The 19,381-nt window shown below is 51.5% G+C and overlaps 1 protein-coding gene across 3 annotated transcripts in view; it reads left to right on the top strand.

Annotated features, from left to right (window-relative positions):
• Nucleotides 1–13,673, top strand: part of GSN (gelsolin) — a 50,197-nt gene extending 36,524 nt beyond the window's left edge. For all 3 annotated transcript variants that reach the window (XM_024562098.3, XM_024562095.4, XM_024562094.3), the window contains exons 6-17: nt 130–219; nt 2,435–2,567; nt 3,559–3,647; nt 3,835–4,050; nt 5,931–6,064; nt 6,442–6,532; nt 8,318–8,488; nt 9,126–9,300; nt 10,348–10,472; nt 10,691–10,768; nt 12,629–12,689; nt 13,294–13,673. In XM_024562098.3, the coding sequence (XP_024417866.2) occupies nt 130–219; nt 2,435–2,567; nt 3,559–3,647; nt 3,835–4,050; nt 5,931–6,064; nt 6,442–6,532; nt 8,318–8,488; nt 9,126–9,300; nt 10,348–10,472; nt 10,691–10,768; nt 12,629–12,689; nt 13,294–13,463 (1,533 nt within the window). In that variant the 3' untranslated portion in view covers nt 13,464–13,673. The remainder of the gene's footprint in view (nt 1–129; nt 220–2,434; nt 2,568–3,558; nt 3,648–3,834; nt 4,051–5,930; nt 6,065–6,441; nt 6,533–8,317; nt 8,489–9,125; nt 9,301–10,347; nt 10,473–10,690; nt 10,769–12,628; nt 12,690–13,293) is intronic.
• The last annotated feature ends 5,708 nt before the right edge of the window (nt 13,674–19,381 follow it).

The raw sequence follows: 19,381 nt of genomic DNA, 5'->3' as shown, positions 1-19,381 counted from the left end.
TGGATGCCCGTGTGGTCCTTGACTGCCTATGGAGGGAGGGGGCTCTGTCAGGAGCCCAGGCCCCTCCCTGGGGAAGGAAGCCACTGAGAGCTCACAGCCACCCTTTCTTCCATCCCTCCATCTCTGCAGGTGCTGGGCTCCAAGCCCACTCTGCCCGAGGGTACCGATGACACAGCCAAGGAGGATGCAGCCAACCGCAAGCTGGCCAAGCTCTACAAGGTGAGATTCAACTGCTCTGTCTCCCAGGGTCAGGACAGGAAGGCGGGGACTCGGCCTTCCTGAGCTCCACATACACAAAGCACGCCTGGGGGCCCGGCTTCTGCATGTCTCCAGTGACACCCATCATTTTCCTTTGCCTCCCTCCTGCACCAAGAGCAAGAGAAAGCCATCGACTGCAGACAGACCTGTGTCGTGCTCATTGGTGGCATCTTAGCAGCATGCATCCTCTCCCTGGGCCACTGTTTCCTAATCTGTAAAGTGGGGAGAAAGGCCATAAAGTGAACTTTGCAGGGTTTCTGCAATCCGCAGGGAAAACTGACAGGAAATGTTTTGGGAAGGTACATGGGGAAATACTACAGAAATAGGCATGTGTTTGGGAGGGGGTTATGGTTCATTACTTTATTTATAATTTCTTCCCTGTGATTTTTAAAACTGAATGGAGGCTGCTCTTGAGCCAAGGACCTCTGGCCTGCGTAGAACTGTGACACTCAGGTCGTGCCCTGGGCTTGTCTGTGGTGAAATCACAAACTGGGGCACAGGTTGTCATTACCTCTGAAGGAAAACCACATTAGTGATTTTTATTCCGATAAAGTAATACGTGTTCACTGTGAAAATAAAGGAGCAAGCAATACTCAAAAATATAAAAAGATACAATATACAGGTGATGTATTACAGAATTTTACACTTGAAACCTATATAATTTTATTAACCAATTTCTTATAAATTAATAACATACATTAATATATAATTAACATATAGATATAGATATATAGAAAGTTTTACTGATTTAAGATAACTGGCACTATTTTTTAGATGTGTTGTAATTACAAAAGTAACAATACTCAAATTTTTAAAAATCGGCTTCTCCTCCCCTCTCTGTAGGTTACCATGGTTACATAGTTATCCTTTAGTGAAAGAAAGTCCAGATTACATCTTTCTGCATCTAATTATATACTTTTCCACCTCTATTTGATATAAGCGGATGCAAACTATTCATGCTGTCCGGTGGCCTTCTTTCCCCCCGCAGCACGGTCGCGGACATCTTCCTTTACCAGAGACCCCCACGGCCCTTTGGACAGCTCTGTGCTGGTCTGTGTGAGGAGCGTACGAGTTTCAGCATGTCCCTAAGGATGGACAGTAGAGGATGTCTCCGCCTTTTCCGAGGCCAGGCAGTCCCTCTGTACACTTGGGCTAAGTATGGCAGTAGAGCAAGTTCCCAGACAAGGTCACAGGCTGAAGAGTGAGTTGGTGATTGAAAATACTGGTTCTGGAGTCAGAATCCAGAGTTCGAATCCCAGGCTTGGTACTCCGGGTGTGCAGGTTACTTAACCTCTCTGTGCCTTGGTTTCCGTGGGAATAAAACGGGCACAGTAGCAGCACTGTCATAGGGTTGTAGCAAGGATGAAAGGAGTTCTGTAATTATATAAGTTTTCAGTGCTGGCACACACTGTGTACTGAATAATATTTGCAGTTCTGCTACATATTACTAGACTGTACTCAAGAAGGGCTCCCAAATTATCCTCCTCAGGGGTTGGAAAGTGCCTGTTCACCCAGAGCCTTGTCCACACTGGGTACTGTCAAGCTTTTGAATTTTGGCTGGTATGGTACATGTTGTTTGTTTGTTTGTTTGTTTGTTGTTGCTTAATGGACTTTTTATTTTGGAATAGTTTTAGGTTTGCAGAAAAATTGCAAAGATAGTATAGAGGTTCCCATATACACTTCACCCAGCGTCTGCCTAACATTTAGCAGGGTACCCATAACTGGGTACATTTGTTAAAACTGAGAAATTAACAATGGTTCAACACTATTTACTAAACTACAGGCTTTATTCAGATTTCCCCAAGTTTTCGTTCCAGAGTCCAAGCCCAGCCACCACCCTGCATTTGATCTTTTGCTTTTATTTCTTTTTTCTTTGACTGATGAGATCGATTGTCTTCTCAGCCTACTCTACAGTCCTTCTCTGAGGCCGCCGCATCCCTGCATTTTACCCCCTGCCCTTTCCGTGTGCGGTGTCTACATGACACCTGTGTGTGGGTCACGGACGTGGTTGGACAAAGCAGAAAAGGAGGGGATGCAAGTCCAGGTGTCCCTCTGCCCTGCCGTTTGTGGTGGGGGTTGGGGAGTGGACCTACTCAAGTGTTGGCTTGGGGACACCCCCAGGGCAGGCCGAGGTGGTGGAAGTCGCTCACCTTCTGGGCTCCCTCTCATCCCCTAGGTCTCCAATGATGCAGGCAGCATGTCAGTGTCACTCGTGGCTGATGAGAACCCCTTCGCCCAGGGGGCCCTGAGGTCAGAGGACTGCTTCATCCTGGACCATGGCAAAGATGGGAAAATCTTTGTCTGGAAAGGTAACGGGGACTGGCAGGGTTCTGGCAGGGCCTTGGGTGGGAGCCCGTGTAGCCTGTTCCAGGTGCCCCGAGGCAGTGGCAGGCTCCTCAACAGGAACCAGGAGTCAAGCTACAGCCCTGGCTTTGCAGTTGACTTGCTGATCTCGGGTCCCTTACTTGCCTTTCTGGGTCTCAGACTTATTTGGGGTAAAATCAGCATTTCCCAAATGTGTTATAACACCAGTTCTCGGAGAGGTTAATTGGCATTATATTAAAAATATGTAAAAAAGTATATAGCTTTGTGGTCAAATAAGTTTATGGTCAAAACTGGGTTAAATTATGTTCACAGGTCAGTTGACTGCAGGACTTGTAAAGTGCCTCTGACTTGCTAATGTATGCTGGGGCTTTTCACGAGGGTGGTCTGGTCTCTGTTAGAGAAGCGCTGTGCTAGGGCCCGTGGAACTCTGTGTGGAGTGTCTTGGGTGCTGATCATGGGAGGCTCCTGGACAACGTTGTCCTGGGTGTTTCTGAGTGGACGTATGAGCCTCGTCCTCAGATGTTCTATGAATAGCCCTGAGGAAGAGGACAGAAGGGGAGGGAGGCCGTGGGTGTACAGAGAATGGGAGAGAGGGGGAGAAAGAGTTGAGCGCTTGTGGCTATCATCATCATCACTATCATCATCATCGTCATCGTCGTTGTCATTGTCATTGTCATCGTCATTGTCATCATCTTGGTTCCTTGGACTTGGGGACTGAGGACTGATGTGAGCCAGCCAGGAGCTGTCCAGGCACAGGGCTGCTCCGAGGGTTGGGACAAACTTCAGACTGTGGAGCAGAGGGAGCCTCCTCCACACCAAACCACAGAAAGATGGCATAGGGGGCGGAGAGGTCTGAGTGTGTGGTGTGTAGGCTTCAGGGTCGATGGGGCAGAGATAGCTTTCCCACTAGTAAGAAGTGGCTGAGTGGCTGTCTAAGACTCTGACCCAGGCCCCTCATCCTCCATCTGCTGATAGGCAAGCAGGCCAACATGGAGGAGAGGAAGGCTGCCCTCAAGACGGCCTCTGACTTCATCTCCAAGATGGACTACCCCAGGCAGACCCAGGTGAGTCTGGAGTCAGTCAGGAGAGTGAGGGTGGGTTCAGCTTTGGTGAAAAATGGCTAGGGTGGGGTGAGTGTGCCCCCTCCGTGTGGCCTGGGGAGTCTGAGGCTCCCCAGGGACCCCTGCTGGGTGGTCCCTGTCCTGGGGGTTTCAGTCCAGTCACATTCTTCCCTTTCCTGGCCTCTTTCAGGTCTCTATCCTTCCTGAGGGTGGTGAGACCCCACTGTTCAAGCAGTTCTTCAAGAACTGGCGGGACCCAGACCAGACAGATGGCCCAGGCTTGCCCTATCTCTCCAGCCACATTGCCAATGTGGAGAGGGTGCCCTTCGACGCCTCCACCCTGCACACTTCCACCGTCATGGCCGCCCAGCATGGCATGGATGACGATGGCACAGGCCAGAAACAGGTAACCGCGGGGCTGGGGGGCACATCCAGATCCCGCCCTCGCTCCCTCCTGGGCATGTTCGGCCCACTCTTGTCCTCCTGCTACCCCAGGGACTTTTCTACATGGGGTTTGGACCACAGTTCTGGTGGGTGAGGTACTTTTGTCTTAATTTTTAGACAAACCAACATACTCTAAGCACCTACTGTGTGCCAGGCCCTGTGCCAAGTGTCTCAGACCCACCTGCCTATGAGGAGTGCCTGGTGTGGGAGGGGTGGCGAGCACAGCCATAGCTGATTGCTCAGGCCTGTGTGGTCAGTGGAAGACGCGAAGCAAGCACAGGGATTATGGGAACAGAGGAAGGACAGTGCGGGGAGGGTGGTCAGGGCAGTCTTCACAGAGATGCAGACACTTTGGTTGGGCCTCAGAGCATTGCTGAGAGGAATTTGCTGCTGGAGAGGAACCGTGGGCCTCACAGGCAGGAAGCTGTCCCCGAGCATGGTGCTGAGAGCACCCTCAAGGAGGGATCTTTAGTGCCATGTCCAGGGATGTAGACTTACCCCTGTAGCTTGTGGGTGCTAGTGAGGGTTTTTTTCTTTTTCTTTCTTTAAAAACAGAAATGAGTCAGGCTCAGTTTTGTGCCTTCAAAACTCTCTGTGGAAATGGATTGGAGGCAGGAAAATGAAGGTGGAGACCCCGCAGAGATTGTTGCAATAGTTTAGGGAAGAGATGACGACCTTGAGACCAGGAAGGTCACAGCAAAGATGGAGAAGAGTGGGGTGGGGGACAGACATGCTTAGGAGGTAGAGTCTGCTTCTGGAGAACATGGATTCCATTCCACGTGATAGACATACCAAAAAGTTAATTTTTATTTATTATTGTTTCTGCCATTGGTATTACTATTCATTCATTCATTCATTACTTGAGTGGGAGGGGAGGATGCAGTGAGAATGTTCAGGGTAGGGCAGTGTGGAATGAGCCCTGGCAGCCTGGCTGTGTGATGTTGGGTGAGTTACTTAACCTCTTTGAGCTGCACTTTCTTTTTCCACCTGTAAAATGGGTGAAAAAAATCGCCTATCCCATTACCTTCAGGAATTTTTGAGGTCCAGAGATTGCAGACTTCTGTTTGCTGAGACTTAAAGGGCTCAATGTCTCTCCATCACCACCAGGTGGCGCTGCAGGGCCTCATGGCCACCTAGGAAAACAGCTCAGAAAAGAGATCTGCCTGCAGGGGTCACTCTGAGGTCACTTAGTGATGGCCCTGTCTCTGGAGGTGATCTGTAAAGTCCAGACCATTCAGTAATGATGCAGATAAGGGTGATATTAGTAATAACAACAACAGTAATTCTAATGATAAGAGTAGCTGCCAACTAGAAAGCAATCACCCTGTGCCAGGCTCTGCTAGACTTTCATGAATAAACTCACTCGATCATACAACAGCCTCTCGAGGTGGGTACTCCTATTTTTCCCACTTTTCACATGAGGAAGCTGAGGTGCATGGAGTTTAAGCCGGTCATCCCAGGGCACACAACCTGTAAGGGGGTGGAGTCCAATTTGGATCTGGGCCGTGTACTGACCAGCGCTCTCAGCCCTCAAGGGTCACGCTCGCTGGAAGCATGTTCGGTGTGCTGCCTTGCAGCTGACAGTCCCTGTGCCAATTACTCCGAGGAGCATGGAAGGAGCGGGGCAGGGGTTCAGTGTAAGGGTTCAGAGCAGGGCACACACCGGGGTTTGAATCCTAGTGGCTCTGTGATTCGGGTAACTTGTTTAACGTCAGGCTGAGCCCAGGTGGAGTCACCTATAAAACGCTTGTCCCGTGGTAGAGCCACAGGGAGGGTTCCCAGCCGGCCTGACTCTGGGGGTGGAGGTGCCCCACCATGTTGAGACCAGCTTTGCTCCGGCAGATCTGGAGAATCGAAGGCTCCGACAAAGTGCCGGTGGATCCCACCACGTATGGGCAGTTCTACGGTGGTGACAGCTACATCATCCTGTACAACTACCGCCATGGCAGCCGTCAGGGACAGATCATCTATAACTGGTGAGGGTGTGGGGCCGCGTGCGGTGGGGTGGGATGTGGGAGGCACTACAGGTTGGGGTAAACAGGGCTGGGGGTGGTGTCTAAGGGTGTGTGGGCCTGAGGCAGGGTGGCACTCTGCTGGGAGGCTCCCATCCGAAGGGCAGTGCCTGAGCTGGCGTTTGTGTAACAGATTCCCTGCTCGTGCTTGCTTGGGTTGATCCCAGCCTTTTGTTATCATGAGCATCGCTGTGGTTGCTCTTCAGAGAATCGCTTGCCCTCTCTGCATGTCAGTTTGATTACCTGTAATCTGGAGATTTGTGGGCTTCTCAGGTCCAGGCCCAGGTTGAGACTCAGGTCTCTGTGTGAGCCCCGGTGCTAGGTGTCACTTCCTCTTCCAGGCAAGGTGCTCAGTCCACCCAGGATGAGGTCGCTGCATCTGCCATCCTAACTGCCCAGCTGGATGAGGAGCTGGGAGGTACTCCTGTCCAGGTGAGCCCAGTCCACTGCCCCTTCGGGTCACACTGCAGGCCTTGTTCCTCTGTTCACTCATCTGTCTGACTATCCATCCACCCCACAAACATTTACGAGGACTCCCATGTGCCTGGCACTGCACCTGCGGCCATGAGCTCACAGACCTGCCCCTGCCCTGATGGGGTTTCCAGTCTAGGGAGCAGAGAGACGTTCAACAGACACATACGCAAATGGGTGCATCTGCACGCTGGAGATCAGTCACACACTGGTGCATGTGTGGTTAGTGAAAATGCAAAGGTGCTGTGGGAGGGAAGCAGGAGAGGCAGCCTGGAGAACAGCTGAGACCTGCCCATGGGGCAGCCTCTTAGGACTGAGTCCTGTCTTCACCTGTGGGCACCCCTGGTGAAAGTCATGTAGCCTCTTTATTCTTCTGTGTTCTCAAACTGGGGATAATGACAGCTCCTCTCTGATCTGAGTGCTGTGCGGCTGAAGAGTTAATATTTGTAAAGCACTTAGTGCTAAGCCTGGCCCATAGAAGGCTCCTTATATGTGCATGTTGAGTGTCAGGTATAGATCCCAGGTTGGATCTAATTGGATTAGAGAAGGCCCCGCCCTCACCCATCATGGTGGGTGCTGGGGAAGGAAGGCAGAGGGAAGAGTATATGCAAAGGCCCTGAGGTGGGAGGGGACACTGGGTATTAGAATGATAGGAGTCTGGAGAGATGCTCAGAGAACCCAGAAGCCATGGCGAGGCGAGGATATTGGCCTTGACCCTGAGAACAAGGGGATGTTGTTGAAGGATAACTCCGATGTGAGGTGATTTCAGGGTCTGAAAGGTTCTTCTGGCTACAGTGTGGGGTCCCGGAGGGCAACAGAGCCAGGCTGGGGAGATAAAGGGGAAGGAGACAGACTTCTCCTTCCTCTATTTTACACTTGGAGTAGACAGGGCTCTAGATTCAGGTCCAAGGTTTGTGTCCTGAACTCTGTGACATTGGTGTCCTCTGGGTACCAGGCACCCCGTGGGATGATCGCTGTTTTGGCTCACTTGATCCCGACAGCAGCCTTGGGGGTAGCCTTCCTGGCCACATTTTACAGAGGAAGACCCTAAGAGGTTGAGGCACAGGCCCAGATTCTCACCTTCAGGGTAGTGCTGGGCCCTGAGCTCTAACCCAGCAGTGGTGGGTTACACTGGGAAATGACCACGGTACCCCCAGCACGCACATGAGATTGTCTGCTAGATTAGCTCGTGGGGCCACGCCGGGGATCTGAGTGGGCGCAGAGACTGGAGCAGATGCACTAGATCTTGGCAAATACCCACAGCCTGCCTCTGGGGCGCCCTGGCCGTGCGGAAGGGGTCTCTCCAGCTCTGGAAGGTTGTGTTCTCACCACTCCACTGGCTTTTGTGCCTGGAACTGACATCACCGTCCTGGAAGCATGTCCATGAACCATCCCTGTGCTTCCATTTAAGGGAATATCTGCAAATGTGGGCTCTCTTACTTCTTGGACTAGACTCAGGGTCAGCAAGGCAGGTTCTCTGGGGAGGGGATAGTGACTGATGCAGTGCCCGGGAGACCACAGGTCACAGTGGCCTCTCCAGTTTTCCTGGAACCTCCCTTTCCCCACCCAGCCCTGTGTGTTTAGGGCCAGCTCCATACCACATGTGCATACGCGAACAACAAGCGTGATGGCCTCATCTGCGGGGTCAGCCTAGGCTGTGCTGGCCTGGGAGGGCGGTTGGCCGAGTGCCACACAGAAGGACTGATGCACCCACTTCCCTGATTTGTTTTCCTGTCTTCCTGCCAGAGCCGTGTGGTCCAAGGCAAGGAGCCTGCCCACCTCATGAGCCTGTTTGGCGGGAAGCCCATGATCATCTATAAAGGCGGCACCTCCCGTGAGGGTGGGCAGACAGCCCCTGCCAGTACCCGCCTCTTCCAGGTCCGGGCCAGCAGCTCTGGAGCCACCCGAGCCGTTGAGGTAATTGACACCCAGGCCCTGGGCCCCAGGAGGCATGGCCTCCCCGAAACCTCCCAGGCTTGCTGCACAGATCTCTGGGCACAGGATTGGGAGGGTTTGGATGCAGGGCTAAGAAGCAGCATTTTGTACCTTCCTGCCCTGGCAGCAGGATTGTATGTCTTAGGCTTTCCCCTCTTTCGAGAATGCCCAGTGCCCCTTGCACATCCTCCATAACAGGGAGCTCACTACTCACAAGTAATTCATTCTTCACAATCTAATCACATTTCCGTTGGCTACTGTCCCTTTTTTGGTGGAAGGTGCACACCCAAACATAATCGTACAGGTCGGTCTGAGCTGCCTAGAGGAGAAGGGGACTATCACCTCCTCTATTCTGGGCACTCAGCTTCTGTTAATGCAGCCCAGAATTCTAGAATCACCTTGGCTAGCCACAGGGCACTAGTGACTCATGGACGTCAACTGAGCTTCTCAGTGTCCACAGTCTGTGCCTTCAGCAGCTGGGATGGTGAAGGCACAGCAGCCTTTGCCTTGGATGAGCACAAGTCCCCACCTGAGTTGGCCCTGCTGCAGTGTCCTGGGCTGTGTGAAGGGGCTGAGAGCATTCTGTCTGATTGCTATTAACCAATCACTGTCCTCCCAGATAATGCCTAAGGCTGGTGCACTGAACTCCAATGATGCCTTCGTCCTGAAAACCCCCTCAGCCGCTTACCTATGGGTGGGCACAGGAGCCAGTGACGCGGAGAAGACTGGGGCTCAGGAGCTGCTCCGGGTGCTGCGGGCCCAGCCTGTGCAGGTGGCAGAAGGCAGTGAGCCAGGTAGGAAGGAGCAAGGAGCCTGCTGCTCTCCGTGGGCTGTCGCTGTCAGCTTCCCTATGTTCCTTCTTTTCCCCCGAAAAGAAGGAGCTCTATATCCCGCACCCCTCCTCAGTGCCTGTCTTCTAAAGGGTGTTAAATAAAGGGGGCTGAATGAAAGGAGGGCTTTGGTGAGTGAGAGAGGGGCCTCCAGGAGTCAGGGAATGGGAAGCTGAGCCTGGGCTGGGCAGTCAGGGAAGGCTGCGAGGGGCAGTGGGTCAAGTGCGAGGAAGAAGCTCTGAGAGACTGTAGACAGGAGTGACAGCCTCCCAGGGCCAGCAGCCTCTTCTAACCCTTAGCCTCTCTGTGCCCAGCAGTGCCACAGGCCTCCTCTGATTCCAGAATGTAGGTCAGGAACATCTTTCTGTGCTACCTTCTGCTGTTACTTTTAAGCTCACTCCCTCCTGCCTGGTGCTTAGCAGACATGGGGAAGAGCAGCATGTCCAGTGAGACCTTCTGAGAGGACAGACATGCTCTTTGTCTACCAGGTCCAACTTGGTGGCCACTAGTCACGTGTGGCTAATGAGCACTTGGAATGTCACTGGTGGGGATGAGTGAGAATGAGGAACTGAATTGTTCATTGTATTTAATTGTAATGAACTTAAGATTTGAAGAGTATTGTGTGGACAGAGCAGATACAGTGGGAAGAGTGGGGAGTGGAGTCTGGGGAGACCCGTGCCCTGTCCTTGCCACCCACGTACTAGCTGTGTTGCTGGGTACGTTGCTTAATCTGTGAGCTGCAGTCAGCCCGTTAGTTGAGTGGGGATAATTGCTCCCATCCTGCGGCGCTGTCGTCAGCTTCAAGCCAGAAGTAGTCCCGTCTGTGTGTCCACTGCCCAGTGGCCCTCACTGGGTTCCGTTTCATCACCTTGGAGTTCCTCTTTGGCCCCCTGGGATTTTAAGATGGAAGGTGGGGACTAGGAGCAGTGGGTGCTCTAGGGCAGGGTTTGTCCCAGTGTCTGATGAGAAGGGCCGCGGTGTCAGTGGGCTATTTGTGTGGCCTCTCCTCAGACAGTTTCTGGGAGGCCCTGGGTGGGAAGGCTGCCTACCGCACATCCCCACGGCTGAAGGACAAGAAGCTGGACGCCCACCCTCCTCGCCTCTTTGCCTGCTCCAACAAGATCGGACGTTTTGTGGTGAGCCCCTGCTTTCTCTTGGGGAGGAGGCATGTGCCAAGGAGTGGGGCTGGAGGCAGCAGGGGCAAAGGGAAGCAAGCAGATCTGATGGCTCAGCACAGAGGAAGGAGCCCCCTGCTGGCCAGAGCTGGCTCTGCAACTCCTTTGTGGGGAGCCTACCCAGGGAGGTAAGAGGGCTGGCTCTGTGCTTTCCATTAACTTCTTCTGTTCTTTTTCAGATCGAAGAGGTCCCTGGCGAGTTCATGCAGGAAGACCTGGCCACTGATGATGTCATGCTCCTGGACACCTGGGACCAGGTGGGTAAAGGACAGAAGGTGAAGGCTCTCTGGGCCTGAGGGACTGGGAGGTCCTAGACTTCCAGCTCTAAGGTGGTTGACTGAAGGACTTAGAAGTGCCAGGTGTTTGCTTCCCCTTTCTGCTTCCCCTTTGGAGCCTACATTTCCTCATGTGCAAGGTGGGAGCGGTGGTGCCTACTCTGCATACCCCAGCAAGGCGAGATGGAGATAAGCCCCTTGCAAACTACAAAGCACCCTATAAATGCAAAGCAGATGGCCAGCATTCTTTCCCAGGCCTTTTGGGAGTGTGAACTCTGACTCTGAAAATGTCGGTAAAGAAAGTTGCCCATAGCAGCATATCCTGTGCAAGCGTGGACTGTCTGGGTCAGCTGGAGGCTCCAGCATGCATCTCCTTCTGCTCTAGAGGACACTGGGCTCTCGCTGCTTCATCCCGTGGGCAAGGCCATTGTGTAGGACCTGGCAGGGGGAGGGCCGTTTGTGCACCCAGCCAGTGCAGGGTGGGCGCAAGTAGGTTTACAGTTGTTGGTGTGGAAGAAGGCGTGCGGGTGATGATTACCATAGCTTTGTTAACTCTGTGTGTTGCCTGCACACAACTGTAAACCTACTTTTGCCCACCCTGTATTACCTGGGGACCTGCTTGGTGGCAGACACTCTTCTAGATGCTGGGGATAGAGCCATAAAGAAATAAGACATGTCCCTGCCCCCACAGGGCTTACATACCCGTGGAGGTGGCAGTCGGTCACCCTTGCTATCAGGTTGGCTTTCCCCAGAGTTGCCAGAGTTGTCAGGGGTAGAGACAGCAGCTGCGCAGGCATGGGACACCTGTCTCCCTGCATGCGTCTTGGGGCCCCCAGCTGGGAGGGCAGCACAAAATGTGTGCAGTTTGAGCCAGTCAGCCACTGCCACCACCGGCCCCGGGGGCTGCTTGATCTGCTTGTGTGTGTGCTGTGCACTCCACCAGCTTTTATGAGGTGCTGCAGCGTGGGGAGCCCGCGATGAGCAAAGAAGACCGCCCGCCGTGGAGGGGCCAGGGTAGTAGGGAGCATGTGCAAACAGAGCCACAAAATGCTTTTTTATTGCCCAATACTGTTTTATCAATGACGGGTGCTCTTTGAAATAGTTTAGATATACATAAAAGTAGATGATGCGTAAAAAGCAGGTGAATAGGTTTTCTTTGTTGTAACAAAACTTGTAAGAAGACTCGAAACGGCGGTTGTAGTGGTGAATTGTTTTCATTCCAAGCTCTAGGCCCACGTTGGTCCAGGCACACAGAGACTGGCGCCTAGCAGACTCTTTCTCAGCGAATATTTGTCAGATGAATAAGGCTGTGAGCATATGTTTGGCCGCTCACTTGTTAACAGATAATTGCCTGGAAAGGGATAATTCATGAACCTCTTGAAGGGGACCTCCAACTCCAGGCACCCGGTTGGCGGTGTTAACGAGTGACGCAGGCTGGGATGGAGAGACATGAAGGAGTAGTGGTGTCTGAAGCAAACTGGAACTTCCCATCTCAAGGGGCAGCCTCTGCTCGGCTTCTTCCACGTGAGGGGGAAGGCTCCTGGTGGCCAGATCCTCCACGTTTCCCAGGGAAGTCGTAATTTAGATTTAATGTAGTCAGCTGGCAGCTAAATTTGTCTAGAAGGATGTTGCAGACCAACATAGGGTGGTGAGTGGGCCAACGAAACATGTTTGTCCATCACTGGTTTGCAGCATCTGTTCCAAATCCTTCTAGTCATCTGTGGGCTCTGTCAGCTGGGAGTGTGTCCACGCCCCGCGCCTGGAACCTCCCTGGGCTCCTCCGCTGCCAGTGAGTTTGGCCAGCACACCTCATGCACTTTTCGTTTCACATCTCCCCTCCAGGTCTTTGTCTGGGTTGGAAAGGATTCTCAAGAAGAGGAAAAGACGGAAGCCTTGACCTCTGGTGAGGACCCCAGTCTGCCTTTGGGTCTGTTTCACGTGAGCAGTGTTAGCAGCTTCCTTATGAGCCTAGAAGTTCGTAACATCGGGGTGGAGACTTCCTCACTTGAGGTCCCTCCCTTGTGCGCCCTGCCTGGGGTGCAGAGAGAACAGCTCAGTTCCTTCAGAGAGCCTGAGTTCATGCCAGGGAAAGGAAGGAAGAGATAGTAGCTACTTCAGGTTCCCAGAACGCCCAAGGCCTGAACTTGTCAGGGTTTAGGTGATGGAAAGCAGATCCCTGGTAGCTCAGTGGACCTGATTTGGGGACTGGGAATCCCAAAGCTGGTTCTTTAATATCTCCCAGTAGGGGACAGCAAGAGAAAAATGATCCCAGCTTTGTAAGGCAGGAGGTTGAATTGTAACCCGTGCAGTCCCGTGTTCCTAGGCAGGGGGGTGGAAGAGTCATGTACCATTGCCTTTAAGAGATAGTGGTGTCCAGTGCAGAGACGGGGCCTCAGGGACAGTAGGACCAAAACCACCTTAGGTCACTCCTGCTCTGAGCCGCCTCTCCCTGGCGAGGGAGGCACTCAGGGTCTCCGGGTTTTCTTCTCCTGCATGTGTGTCTGCAGCTAAGCGGTATATCGAGACGGACCCAGCCAATCGCGATAGGCGGACCCCCATCATCGTGGTCAAGCAAGGCTTCGAGCCTCCCTCTTTCGTGGGCTGGTTCCTCGGCTGGGATGACAACTACTGGTCTGTGGACCCCCTGGACAGGGCCCTTGCTGAGCTGGCTGCCTGAGGAAGGGCAGGTCCCATCCCTGTCTCTGGTTAGTGCCTTCTAGAACCGCCCATCCTCCAAAGAGACCTTATAGCAGGGCCACTCAGATGTGTGTGTGTGTTTTTTACAGTAGCCAAAAACAGCCCTGCAGAAAATCAGGGTCCCATCAAAATTGTCTCAAGTATCTGTGCTTTTGGGAATTGAATTCAATAAAAGCTTTTTTGAAGTGTGTTCGCCTGCTGTGGCTCAGTGCGTCCCGGTAACGATTCTGAGGATCCCCAGGGAGGGGCTCGTGGGTGCCTGGGAACCAGTGGAGGAGCTTTGCTCACGCCGTGTGTTAATCCTGGTCCTTCAAGAAGCAGGTGCTAAACTGAGATGAAATGTGCACAGGTTGTACTAGGGGAACCGCCCGTGTGGGAGGAAACGGAGGGACCCAGGAGGGCTGGAGAGCCGTCAGACCCCCAGGCCAGTCTGAGCCCAGTAAAGGGGAGGGAGAGAACTTGGATGGACACAACTTACACAGCCAGGCAGTCCAGGAAGGTTCGAGAAAGCTGCAAAATCCTTGAGCTGAAGTAAAAAAATATTTTTTTATTGGTATGGTCCCATCGTGGTGGTTGGTTTTTTGTGGTAAACTAGACATAACATAATACGTATCATTGTGACCACTTTACATGTATGACTCCGCAGCTTTAATACCTTTACCATGTTGTGTAGCCGTTCCCTGTCTCCAACATAAAATCTGTTTCCATTAGACAATAATGTCTTGCCCCCATTCCTGCCCCCCCCATTCTCTTAGCCCCTTATGCCCTTTACTCTACTTTGTGTCTTGATGAATTTGCCTATGCTAGGTGCCTCGTATGAGTGCGGTCACAGTATTCGTCCTTTGTATCTGGTTTATGTCACTTGGCATAATGTTTCCAAGATTCATACATTTTGCATCGTGTGTAAGAAAACATCATTCTTTTTTGTGACTGAGTGACTTTCCACTGAGTGTGTATGGGTATGCCCCTGTTTCCAAAAAATCAAGTTAGGCCACTTCGCTTTTATGAAAGATCTACGTTAGTACAGTAATGGCTCTTGTGTAAAAAAATCTTCAGATTTCCTTTGGTTAACAGAAAGACGTGCTCACGAAGGTCTTTCGGAAAGGCAAAGTCGTGTAGCTCCAACTTTGGAAAAGCAGAGGGCACTCTTTGCTTTACACCATTTTAGCATAGGAAAGGTTTCATAGGAATGCCCTAATTTTGGACAGTGAGGGAAGCCTGTGTACCACATGTTACTTTCCTGTTGATGGACAATCGGGCCCTTTCCGCCTGTGGCTATTGTAAATAACACTGCTGTAAACGTTGGTGTACAGATATCTGCTCGGTCAGAGTTGTTAAGCCAAAGCCCACTTAGCCAGCAAAGGAGTTGTGAGTGTCCAGGGAGTGGGCATGGCGTGTCCCATCTCCCCACGACACTCAGGCCTTGTGAGGCGTGGCCTTGGAGCACCCATGGGGATGGAATTCAAAGCCAGCAGCTGGGGCTCCTTGCATGGAGGAGAAAGTTGGCAAGGTGCACCCTCATGGCCACCATACCCTGTAAACGTCTTCCCCAACCTTCCCGGCTTCCTCTGGTTCCCACGAGTCATTCTGCTGCCCCAAAGCTCTTTGGAATCCTGCTGTCACAGGTGTCTCTGGAGGCTCCCAAAATTTGCATTCTGTGGGGTTTGGGGGAGGGGCTTCCTCTGATCCCCCCCTTGGTCCCCTGGGCTCTGACTCTCTGCTTGTGCTTGATTGTCACAAGGTCCCTCTGAGACATTTCCATGGACTTCTCTGCATGGAGGTTCCAAACCCATCCAAGGACCTGCTGGGGGCCAGGCCCCATTGCCTCCCCTCTGTCCTTCTAGTCTTTTCTCACCACGTTTTCCCCACTTTGTCCCATGCCACTCCCCTAGCTCCATCCCCACCCAAGTTACCAGGTGACAAAAGCCAGTGTGAGGGTTTATGTGGTGGGAGAGTGTGTATGTATTTACACTTTTGTTTTCAAAGCTGGCTGGCCAACCAAATTGCCCAGGGAGCTTTTTAAAAGCATAGATTCCCTGGGGGCCCTACCTCCAGAGATTCTGCTTCATCGAAGAAGTGATGAAGGTAGTGAAGGAATTTTCCAGGTGAAACCTGGGAAAGTCAAGTTGTGTCAGGCGGCGTGTGCGGAAGTACAAAGACAGGGAACTGTGAGGGGGGATGTTACCCTCAGGGACAGACACCAGACTGGGGTGGCTGGGGCAGGAGGTGGGGAGTGCTAGGCTGCAGAGTTGAGAGTTTGTGAAAGGCCTGGAATGCCATGTGAAGGGGTTTGGACTTGACCTTGTAATGCCTGCCTGCCTCACCACACCTGCGCCTTGGTCAAAGCAATCCACTTGACAGATGGGAAGTTCTGGAACAAAAGCAGCATTTACCACCCAGAGCTTCTGGGGCCTTCGCTGGAGGCTTCTGGAGGCCCATCTAGACAAAGTTGGCTCACGTCCTGGAAGCCGTCGGGAGGTCGGATTCTAAGTGGTTCTGCCCACGTGTTCTTTGCTTGCGTTAACTGGCATTCAAGGCGGTTTATTGGCCCGTTTCAGTTTATGGGTGGCTGCGGCTTGGAGAGAGCCCTGCAGTGCTCTGGGAAAGGAAGTTTTCAGAAACAACTGAATTTCGTGGACTTTGCATTTTTCCCTCAGGGGCAAAGTGATGAGTCAGGGACACTATCGGTCACCTCAGCCACTAGTTTCTTTTCCTGACAGCTTTTGAGAGACCTCGGACTCCATCTGCGACGGAGAAGTCATTGTGAAAGGCCGTGATGGGTGCCACAGGAGTGTCTCTTGGAAGAGACGGTCCTGGGCTGGGATCCTTGTGTCCTATTTTGGACGATTCGGTTCGACAGATATTTATTATGTACATTGTGCCAGGAAGTGTGCAAGGCACTAGAGACAGAATAGAAAATGTCTTAGGAGCCTCAACTTCCTTCCCTACCTGCAAAATGGCACTAATGTAGTAAAATACTGTAGTTTTCGGACTATATGACGCACTGGACCACAACATGCACCTAGGTTTTAGAGGATGAAAATAGGAAAAAAACATTTGAAGCAAAAAATGTGGTCCTGCTCCTGCCTCCTGTGACCCTGATCCACTACCGCGCCCCCCTCCCCAAGCAAGCCAGGTAAGCTACATGTGGACTATAAGACGCACTCCCGTTTTCCTCCCAAATTTGGGGGGTGCGTCTTAGAGTCCAAAAAATACGGTAGTGCCCAACTGGAGGTGGTATGATGTAATGGTGAACAGCTGGGCTTTGGAGTCATACCTGAGCTCATCATAGCTCCGCCACTTCTCAGCAGTGTGACCTTACCTAAATTCTCAGTAGCTTCCTTAGCTGCAAAGTGGGAATAGGAACATCACTTATACACTGAGATTTTTTATGATGATGAAGGGAGATGTGGCTCAGTAAAATGCCTGGCCTATAGTAAGTGCAGAAAAATGGTAAAAAATAAATTCCTCTTCTTTTTTGTGTGTGTAACTAAAGAGCCTAGCCCACAGCAGGACCTAAAATATACCCATGGAGGTAAGGACTGTGGGTCAGATAGGTCATTTTTGCCCGTAAGCAATGGAAAACCAACCTGGCCCAAATTAAACCATGAGCACCCCTGCATGCCCTCCTACACGATAGTTCAGTTTTGGGGGGCCCTTCATGGTTGACAAAAACCACTGGGCCTGTCTGGGGCCCTGTTAATTCTCTTGGCTCTGCCATTCCCAAGCTGGTAGTGGGGTAGCTGTAGGTGTTCTGGCTCTCACAGCCACACAGGGCAATGCCCAGAGGAAAAGAGAAAGGATTGTTTCTAGAAGTTTTCCCAGAAAAGAGAGGAGGAAGTGTTTCCTGGTCCATAGAAAATCCTCTGGTCTCAAGAGCCCATATAGAGTCACATTACCATTGCTGACGAATCAGGGACTAGCGGGAGGGACTTATTCACAGGCCAGTTAGATTCGTCCCAGGATCTGGGGTTGGATTCCTCTTCCCCTGAAGGGAGAGCTCTAAGGCGGAGGTACCTAAACAGAGTCATGGTTCCTAGGATGGAGGAAGGGGGTAAGTGATGGCCGTTTCTGTTGCAGCCAGATGCTGAAAGTAATCATTAGTAGTAATGGTTCCTTAGTCTTGTGGCCTCCAGTAATTTCCAGAGGAATTGATTTCCAGATGTTTATTTCCAGAATCTTCAAAGGTAGATTCCCAGCCTCCATTGTGGTGACTTAACTTTCTAGAGCTTTCTAAAACCTCAGTTTTATCATTGGTTTCAATTTCCTTTCTCAAAAAACTGTTCTGGCTATGGGGTGGATTGAAAAGGGCTGTATCCTATCAGCAACTGTGAATCCTTTAGGCTACAGGTGGCAAACACAAGGCCCGAGGGCCGAATCTGGCCCTCCACCTTTTTTCTACCGGGTGGCAGCGCCAAACTCTCACTTAACTGTTAAGCAGTAGTTACATTTATACAGTCCTAAAATTACTTTTGGCCCTTTGAAGGCAACCATGAGGCTGATGTGGCCCCCAGTGAAAATGAGTTTGACACCCCTGCTTTAGGCAAAAGCCAGCCTGATCTGAGCCCAGCTGCTGAGATTTTTAAAGATCTTAGAGATTATCTGGTCCAGTGGTTCTTAAATCCTTGGGCAGGCGGAGTGGTGGGGTCAGCGCATCCCCTGCAGTTGTAGGCAAATTTGTGCTCCATAGCTCCCAACACATTCTCAAAAGGTCTGAGACCCAAACAGGTGGAGTACAACTCCTCACTTTACAGGTGACACAAATGAGGCTCGGAGAGGGGTCTGGCGCAGTGGCGAAGGCACTCAGGGGCAGTGATTTTAAAATGGGGATCTGTAGAATCCTATGAGATGCTTCAGTGATTTCACAAATATTTGATACTATTTTTAAAGTGATAATAAATACCAGACTCTTAAAACAGAATGGAGAAATTAATTGAATGTAGAGCCTGATTTAAGACTGTAATTGTGTTTCATAACTTTGATTACTATGGTTTTTTTAAAACAGCCTCATTGATTGACATTAACAAATGTTAGATGTGTGAATTTAAGAATTTATCCTGATAAAAGACACTTTAGATCTTTTCCCAATGTACAGTTTCCCTTGAAAAAAAGTCGGGGGGGGGGGCGGGTTTTATAAACCCCAGTCTACTCCCTTCACTTGGACTCCACTTTGGCCTCACTCTGATGGCCTCAAGCTAAAGATCAAATGAACTCTGACAGTCTTGCGAAGTCGTTTTCTACATGTACAGTGACTGCTACTGCTGGTGTGTGGGGGTGGTGGAGGCAGGCACTGTTCCCTGAAGATGCATTTAGACACCTTGAGTCTTCGGCACTAGACAGTCCGTGTGTAATCCCAGCTCTGCGCCTTACCAACCACGTGACTCTGGAAGTTTTAACCTTTGAGCTTCAGTGTCCCCATCTGTAAAATGGGGACAGTGAAGTATCTTCACCAAGCTGTCTTGAGGATAAAATGATAGAATGCCTGTACAAGTATTTGAGCACAGAGCCAGGTACCTGGTGCTTCACAAATGGTAGCCATCGATTCAAGGCACTTCTCAAAGGTGGAACGTTGCAGGTGACGCCCGCTGGTTTTATATCATCGATTCCTCCTTTGTAAGTAGAGGGTCTGCCTGTGTGGGCAGCTAGTGGCAGCAAGAAGCGAGTCCTCTCTTGCTTGGATTAAGGCAAAGGGAAATGAAACCAGCTGAGGTTTCGGGGGTGCGAGGACTCAAACTCTTTGGGGAAGTGGGCAGGTGCACCAGAGTGAGAGGTGTCAGATGGACCACTGTAGCCTCTTCTCTTCCTTTGGCCCTTGAAGAGCATGTGATAAAGCCACGGCAGGCAGCTCAGGACTGGAGCATCTGATGTGCCACTTCTGGAAAAGGAAAACCACGTGCA

This window comes from Desmodus rotundus, chromosome 1 (assembly GCF_022682495.2).
Source record: "Desmodus rotundus isolate HL8 chromosome 1, HLdesRot8A.1, whole genome shotgun sequence".
NCBI classification, from domain to species: domain Eukaryota; kingdom Metazoa; phylum Chordata; class Mammalia; order Chiroptera; family Phyllostomidae; genus Desmodus; species Desmodus rotundus.
The sequence above is the reverse complement of the archived record's forward strand: the minus strand, read 5'-3'. Positions and strand labels throughout refer to the sequence as shown.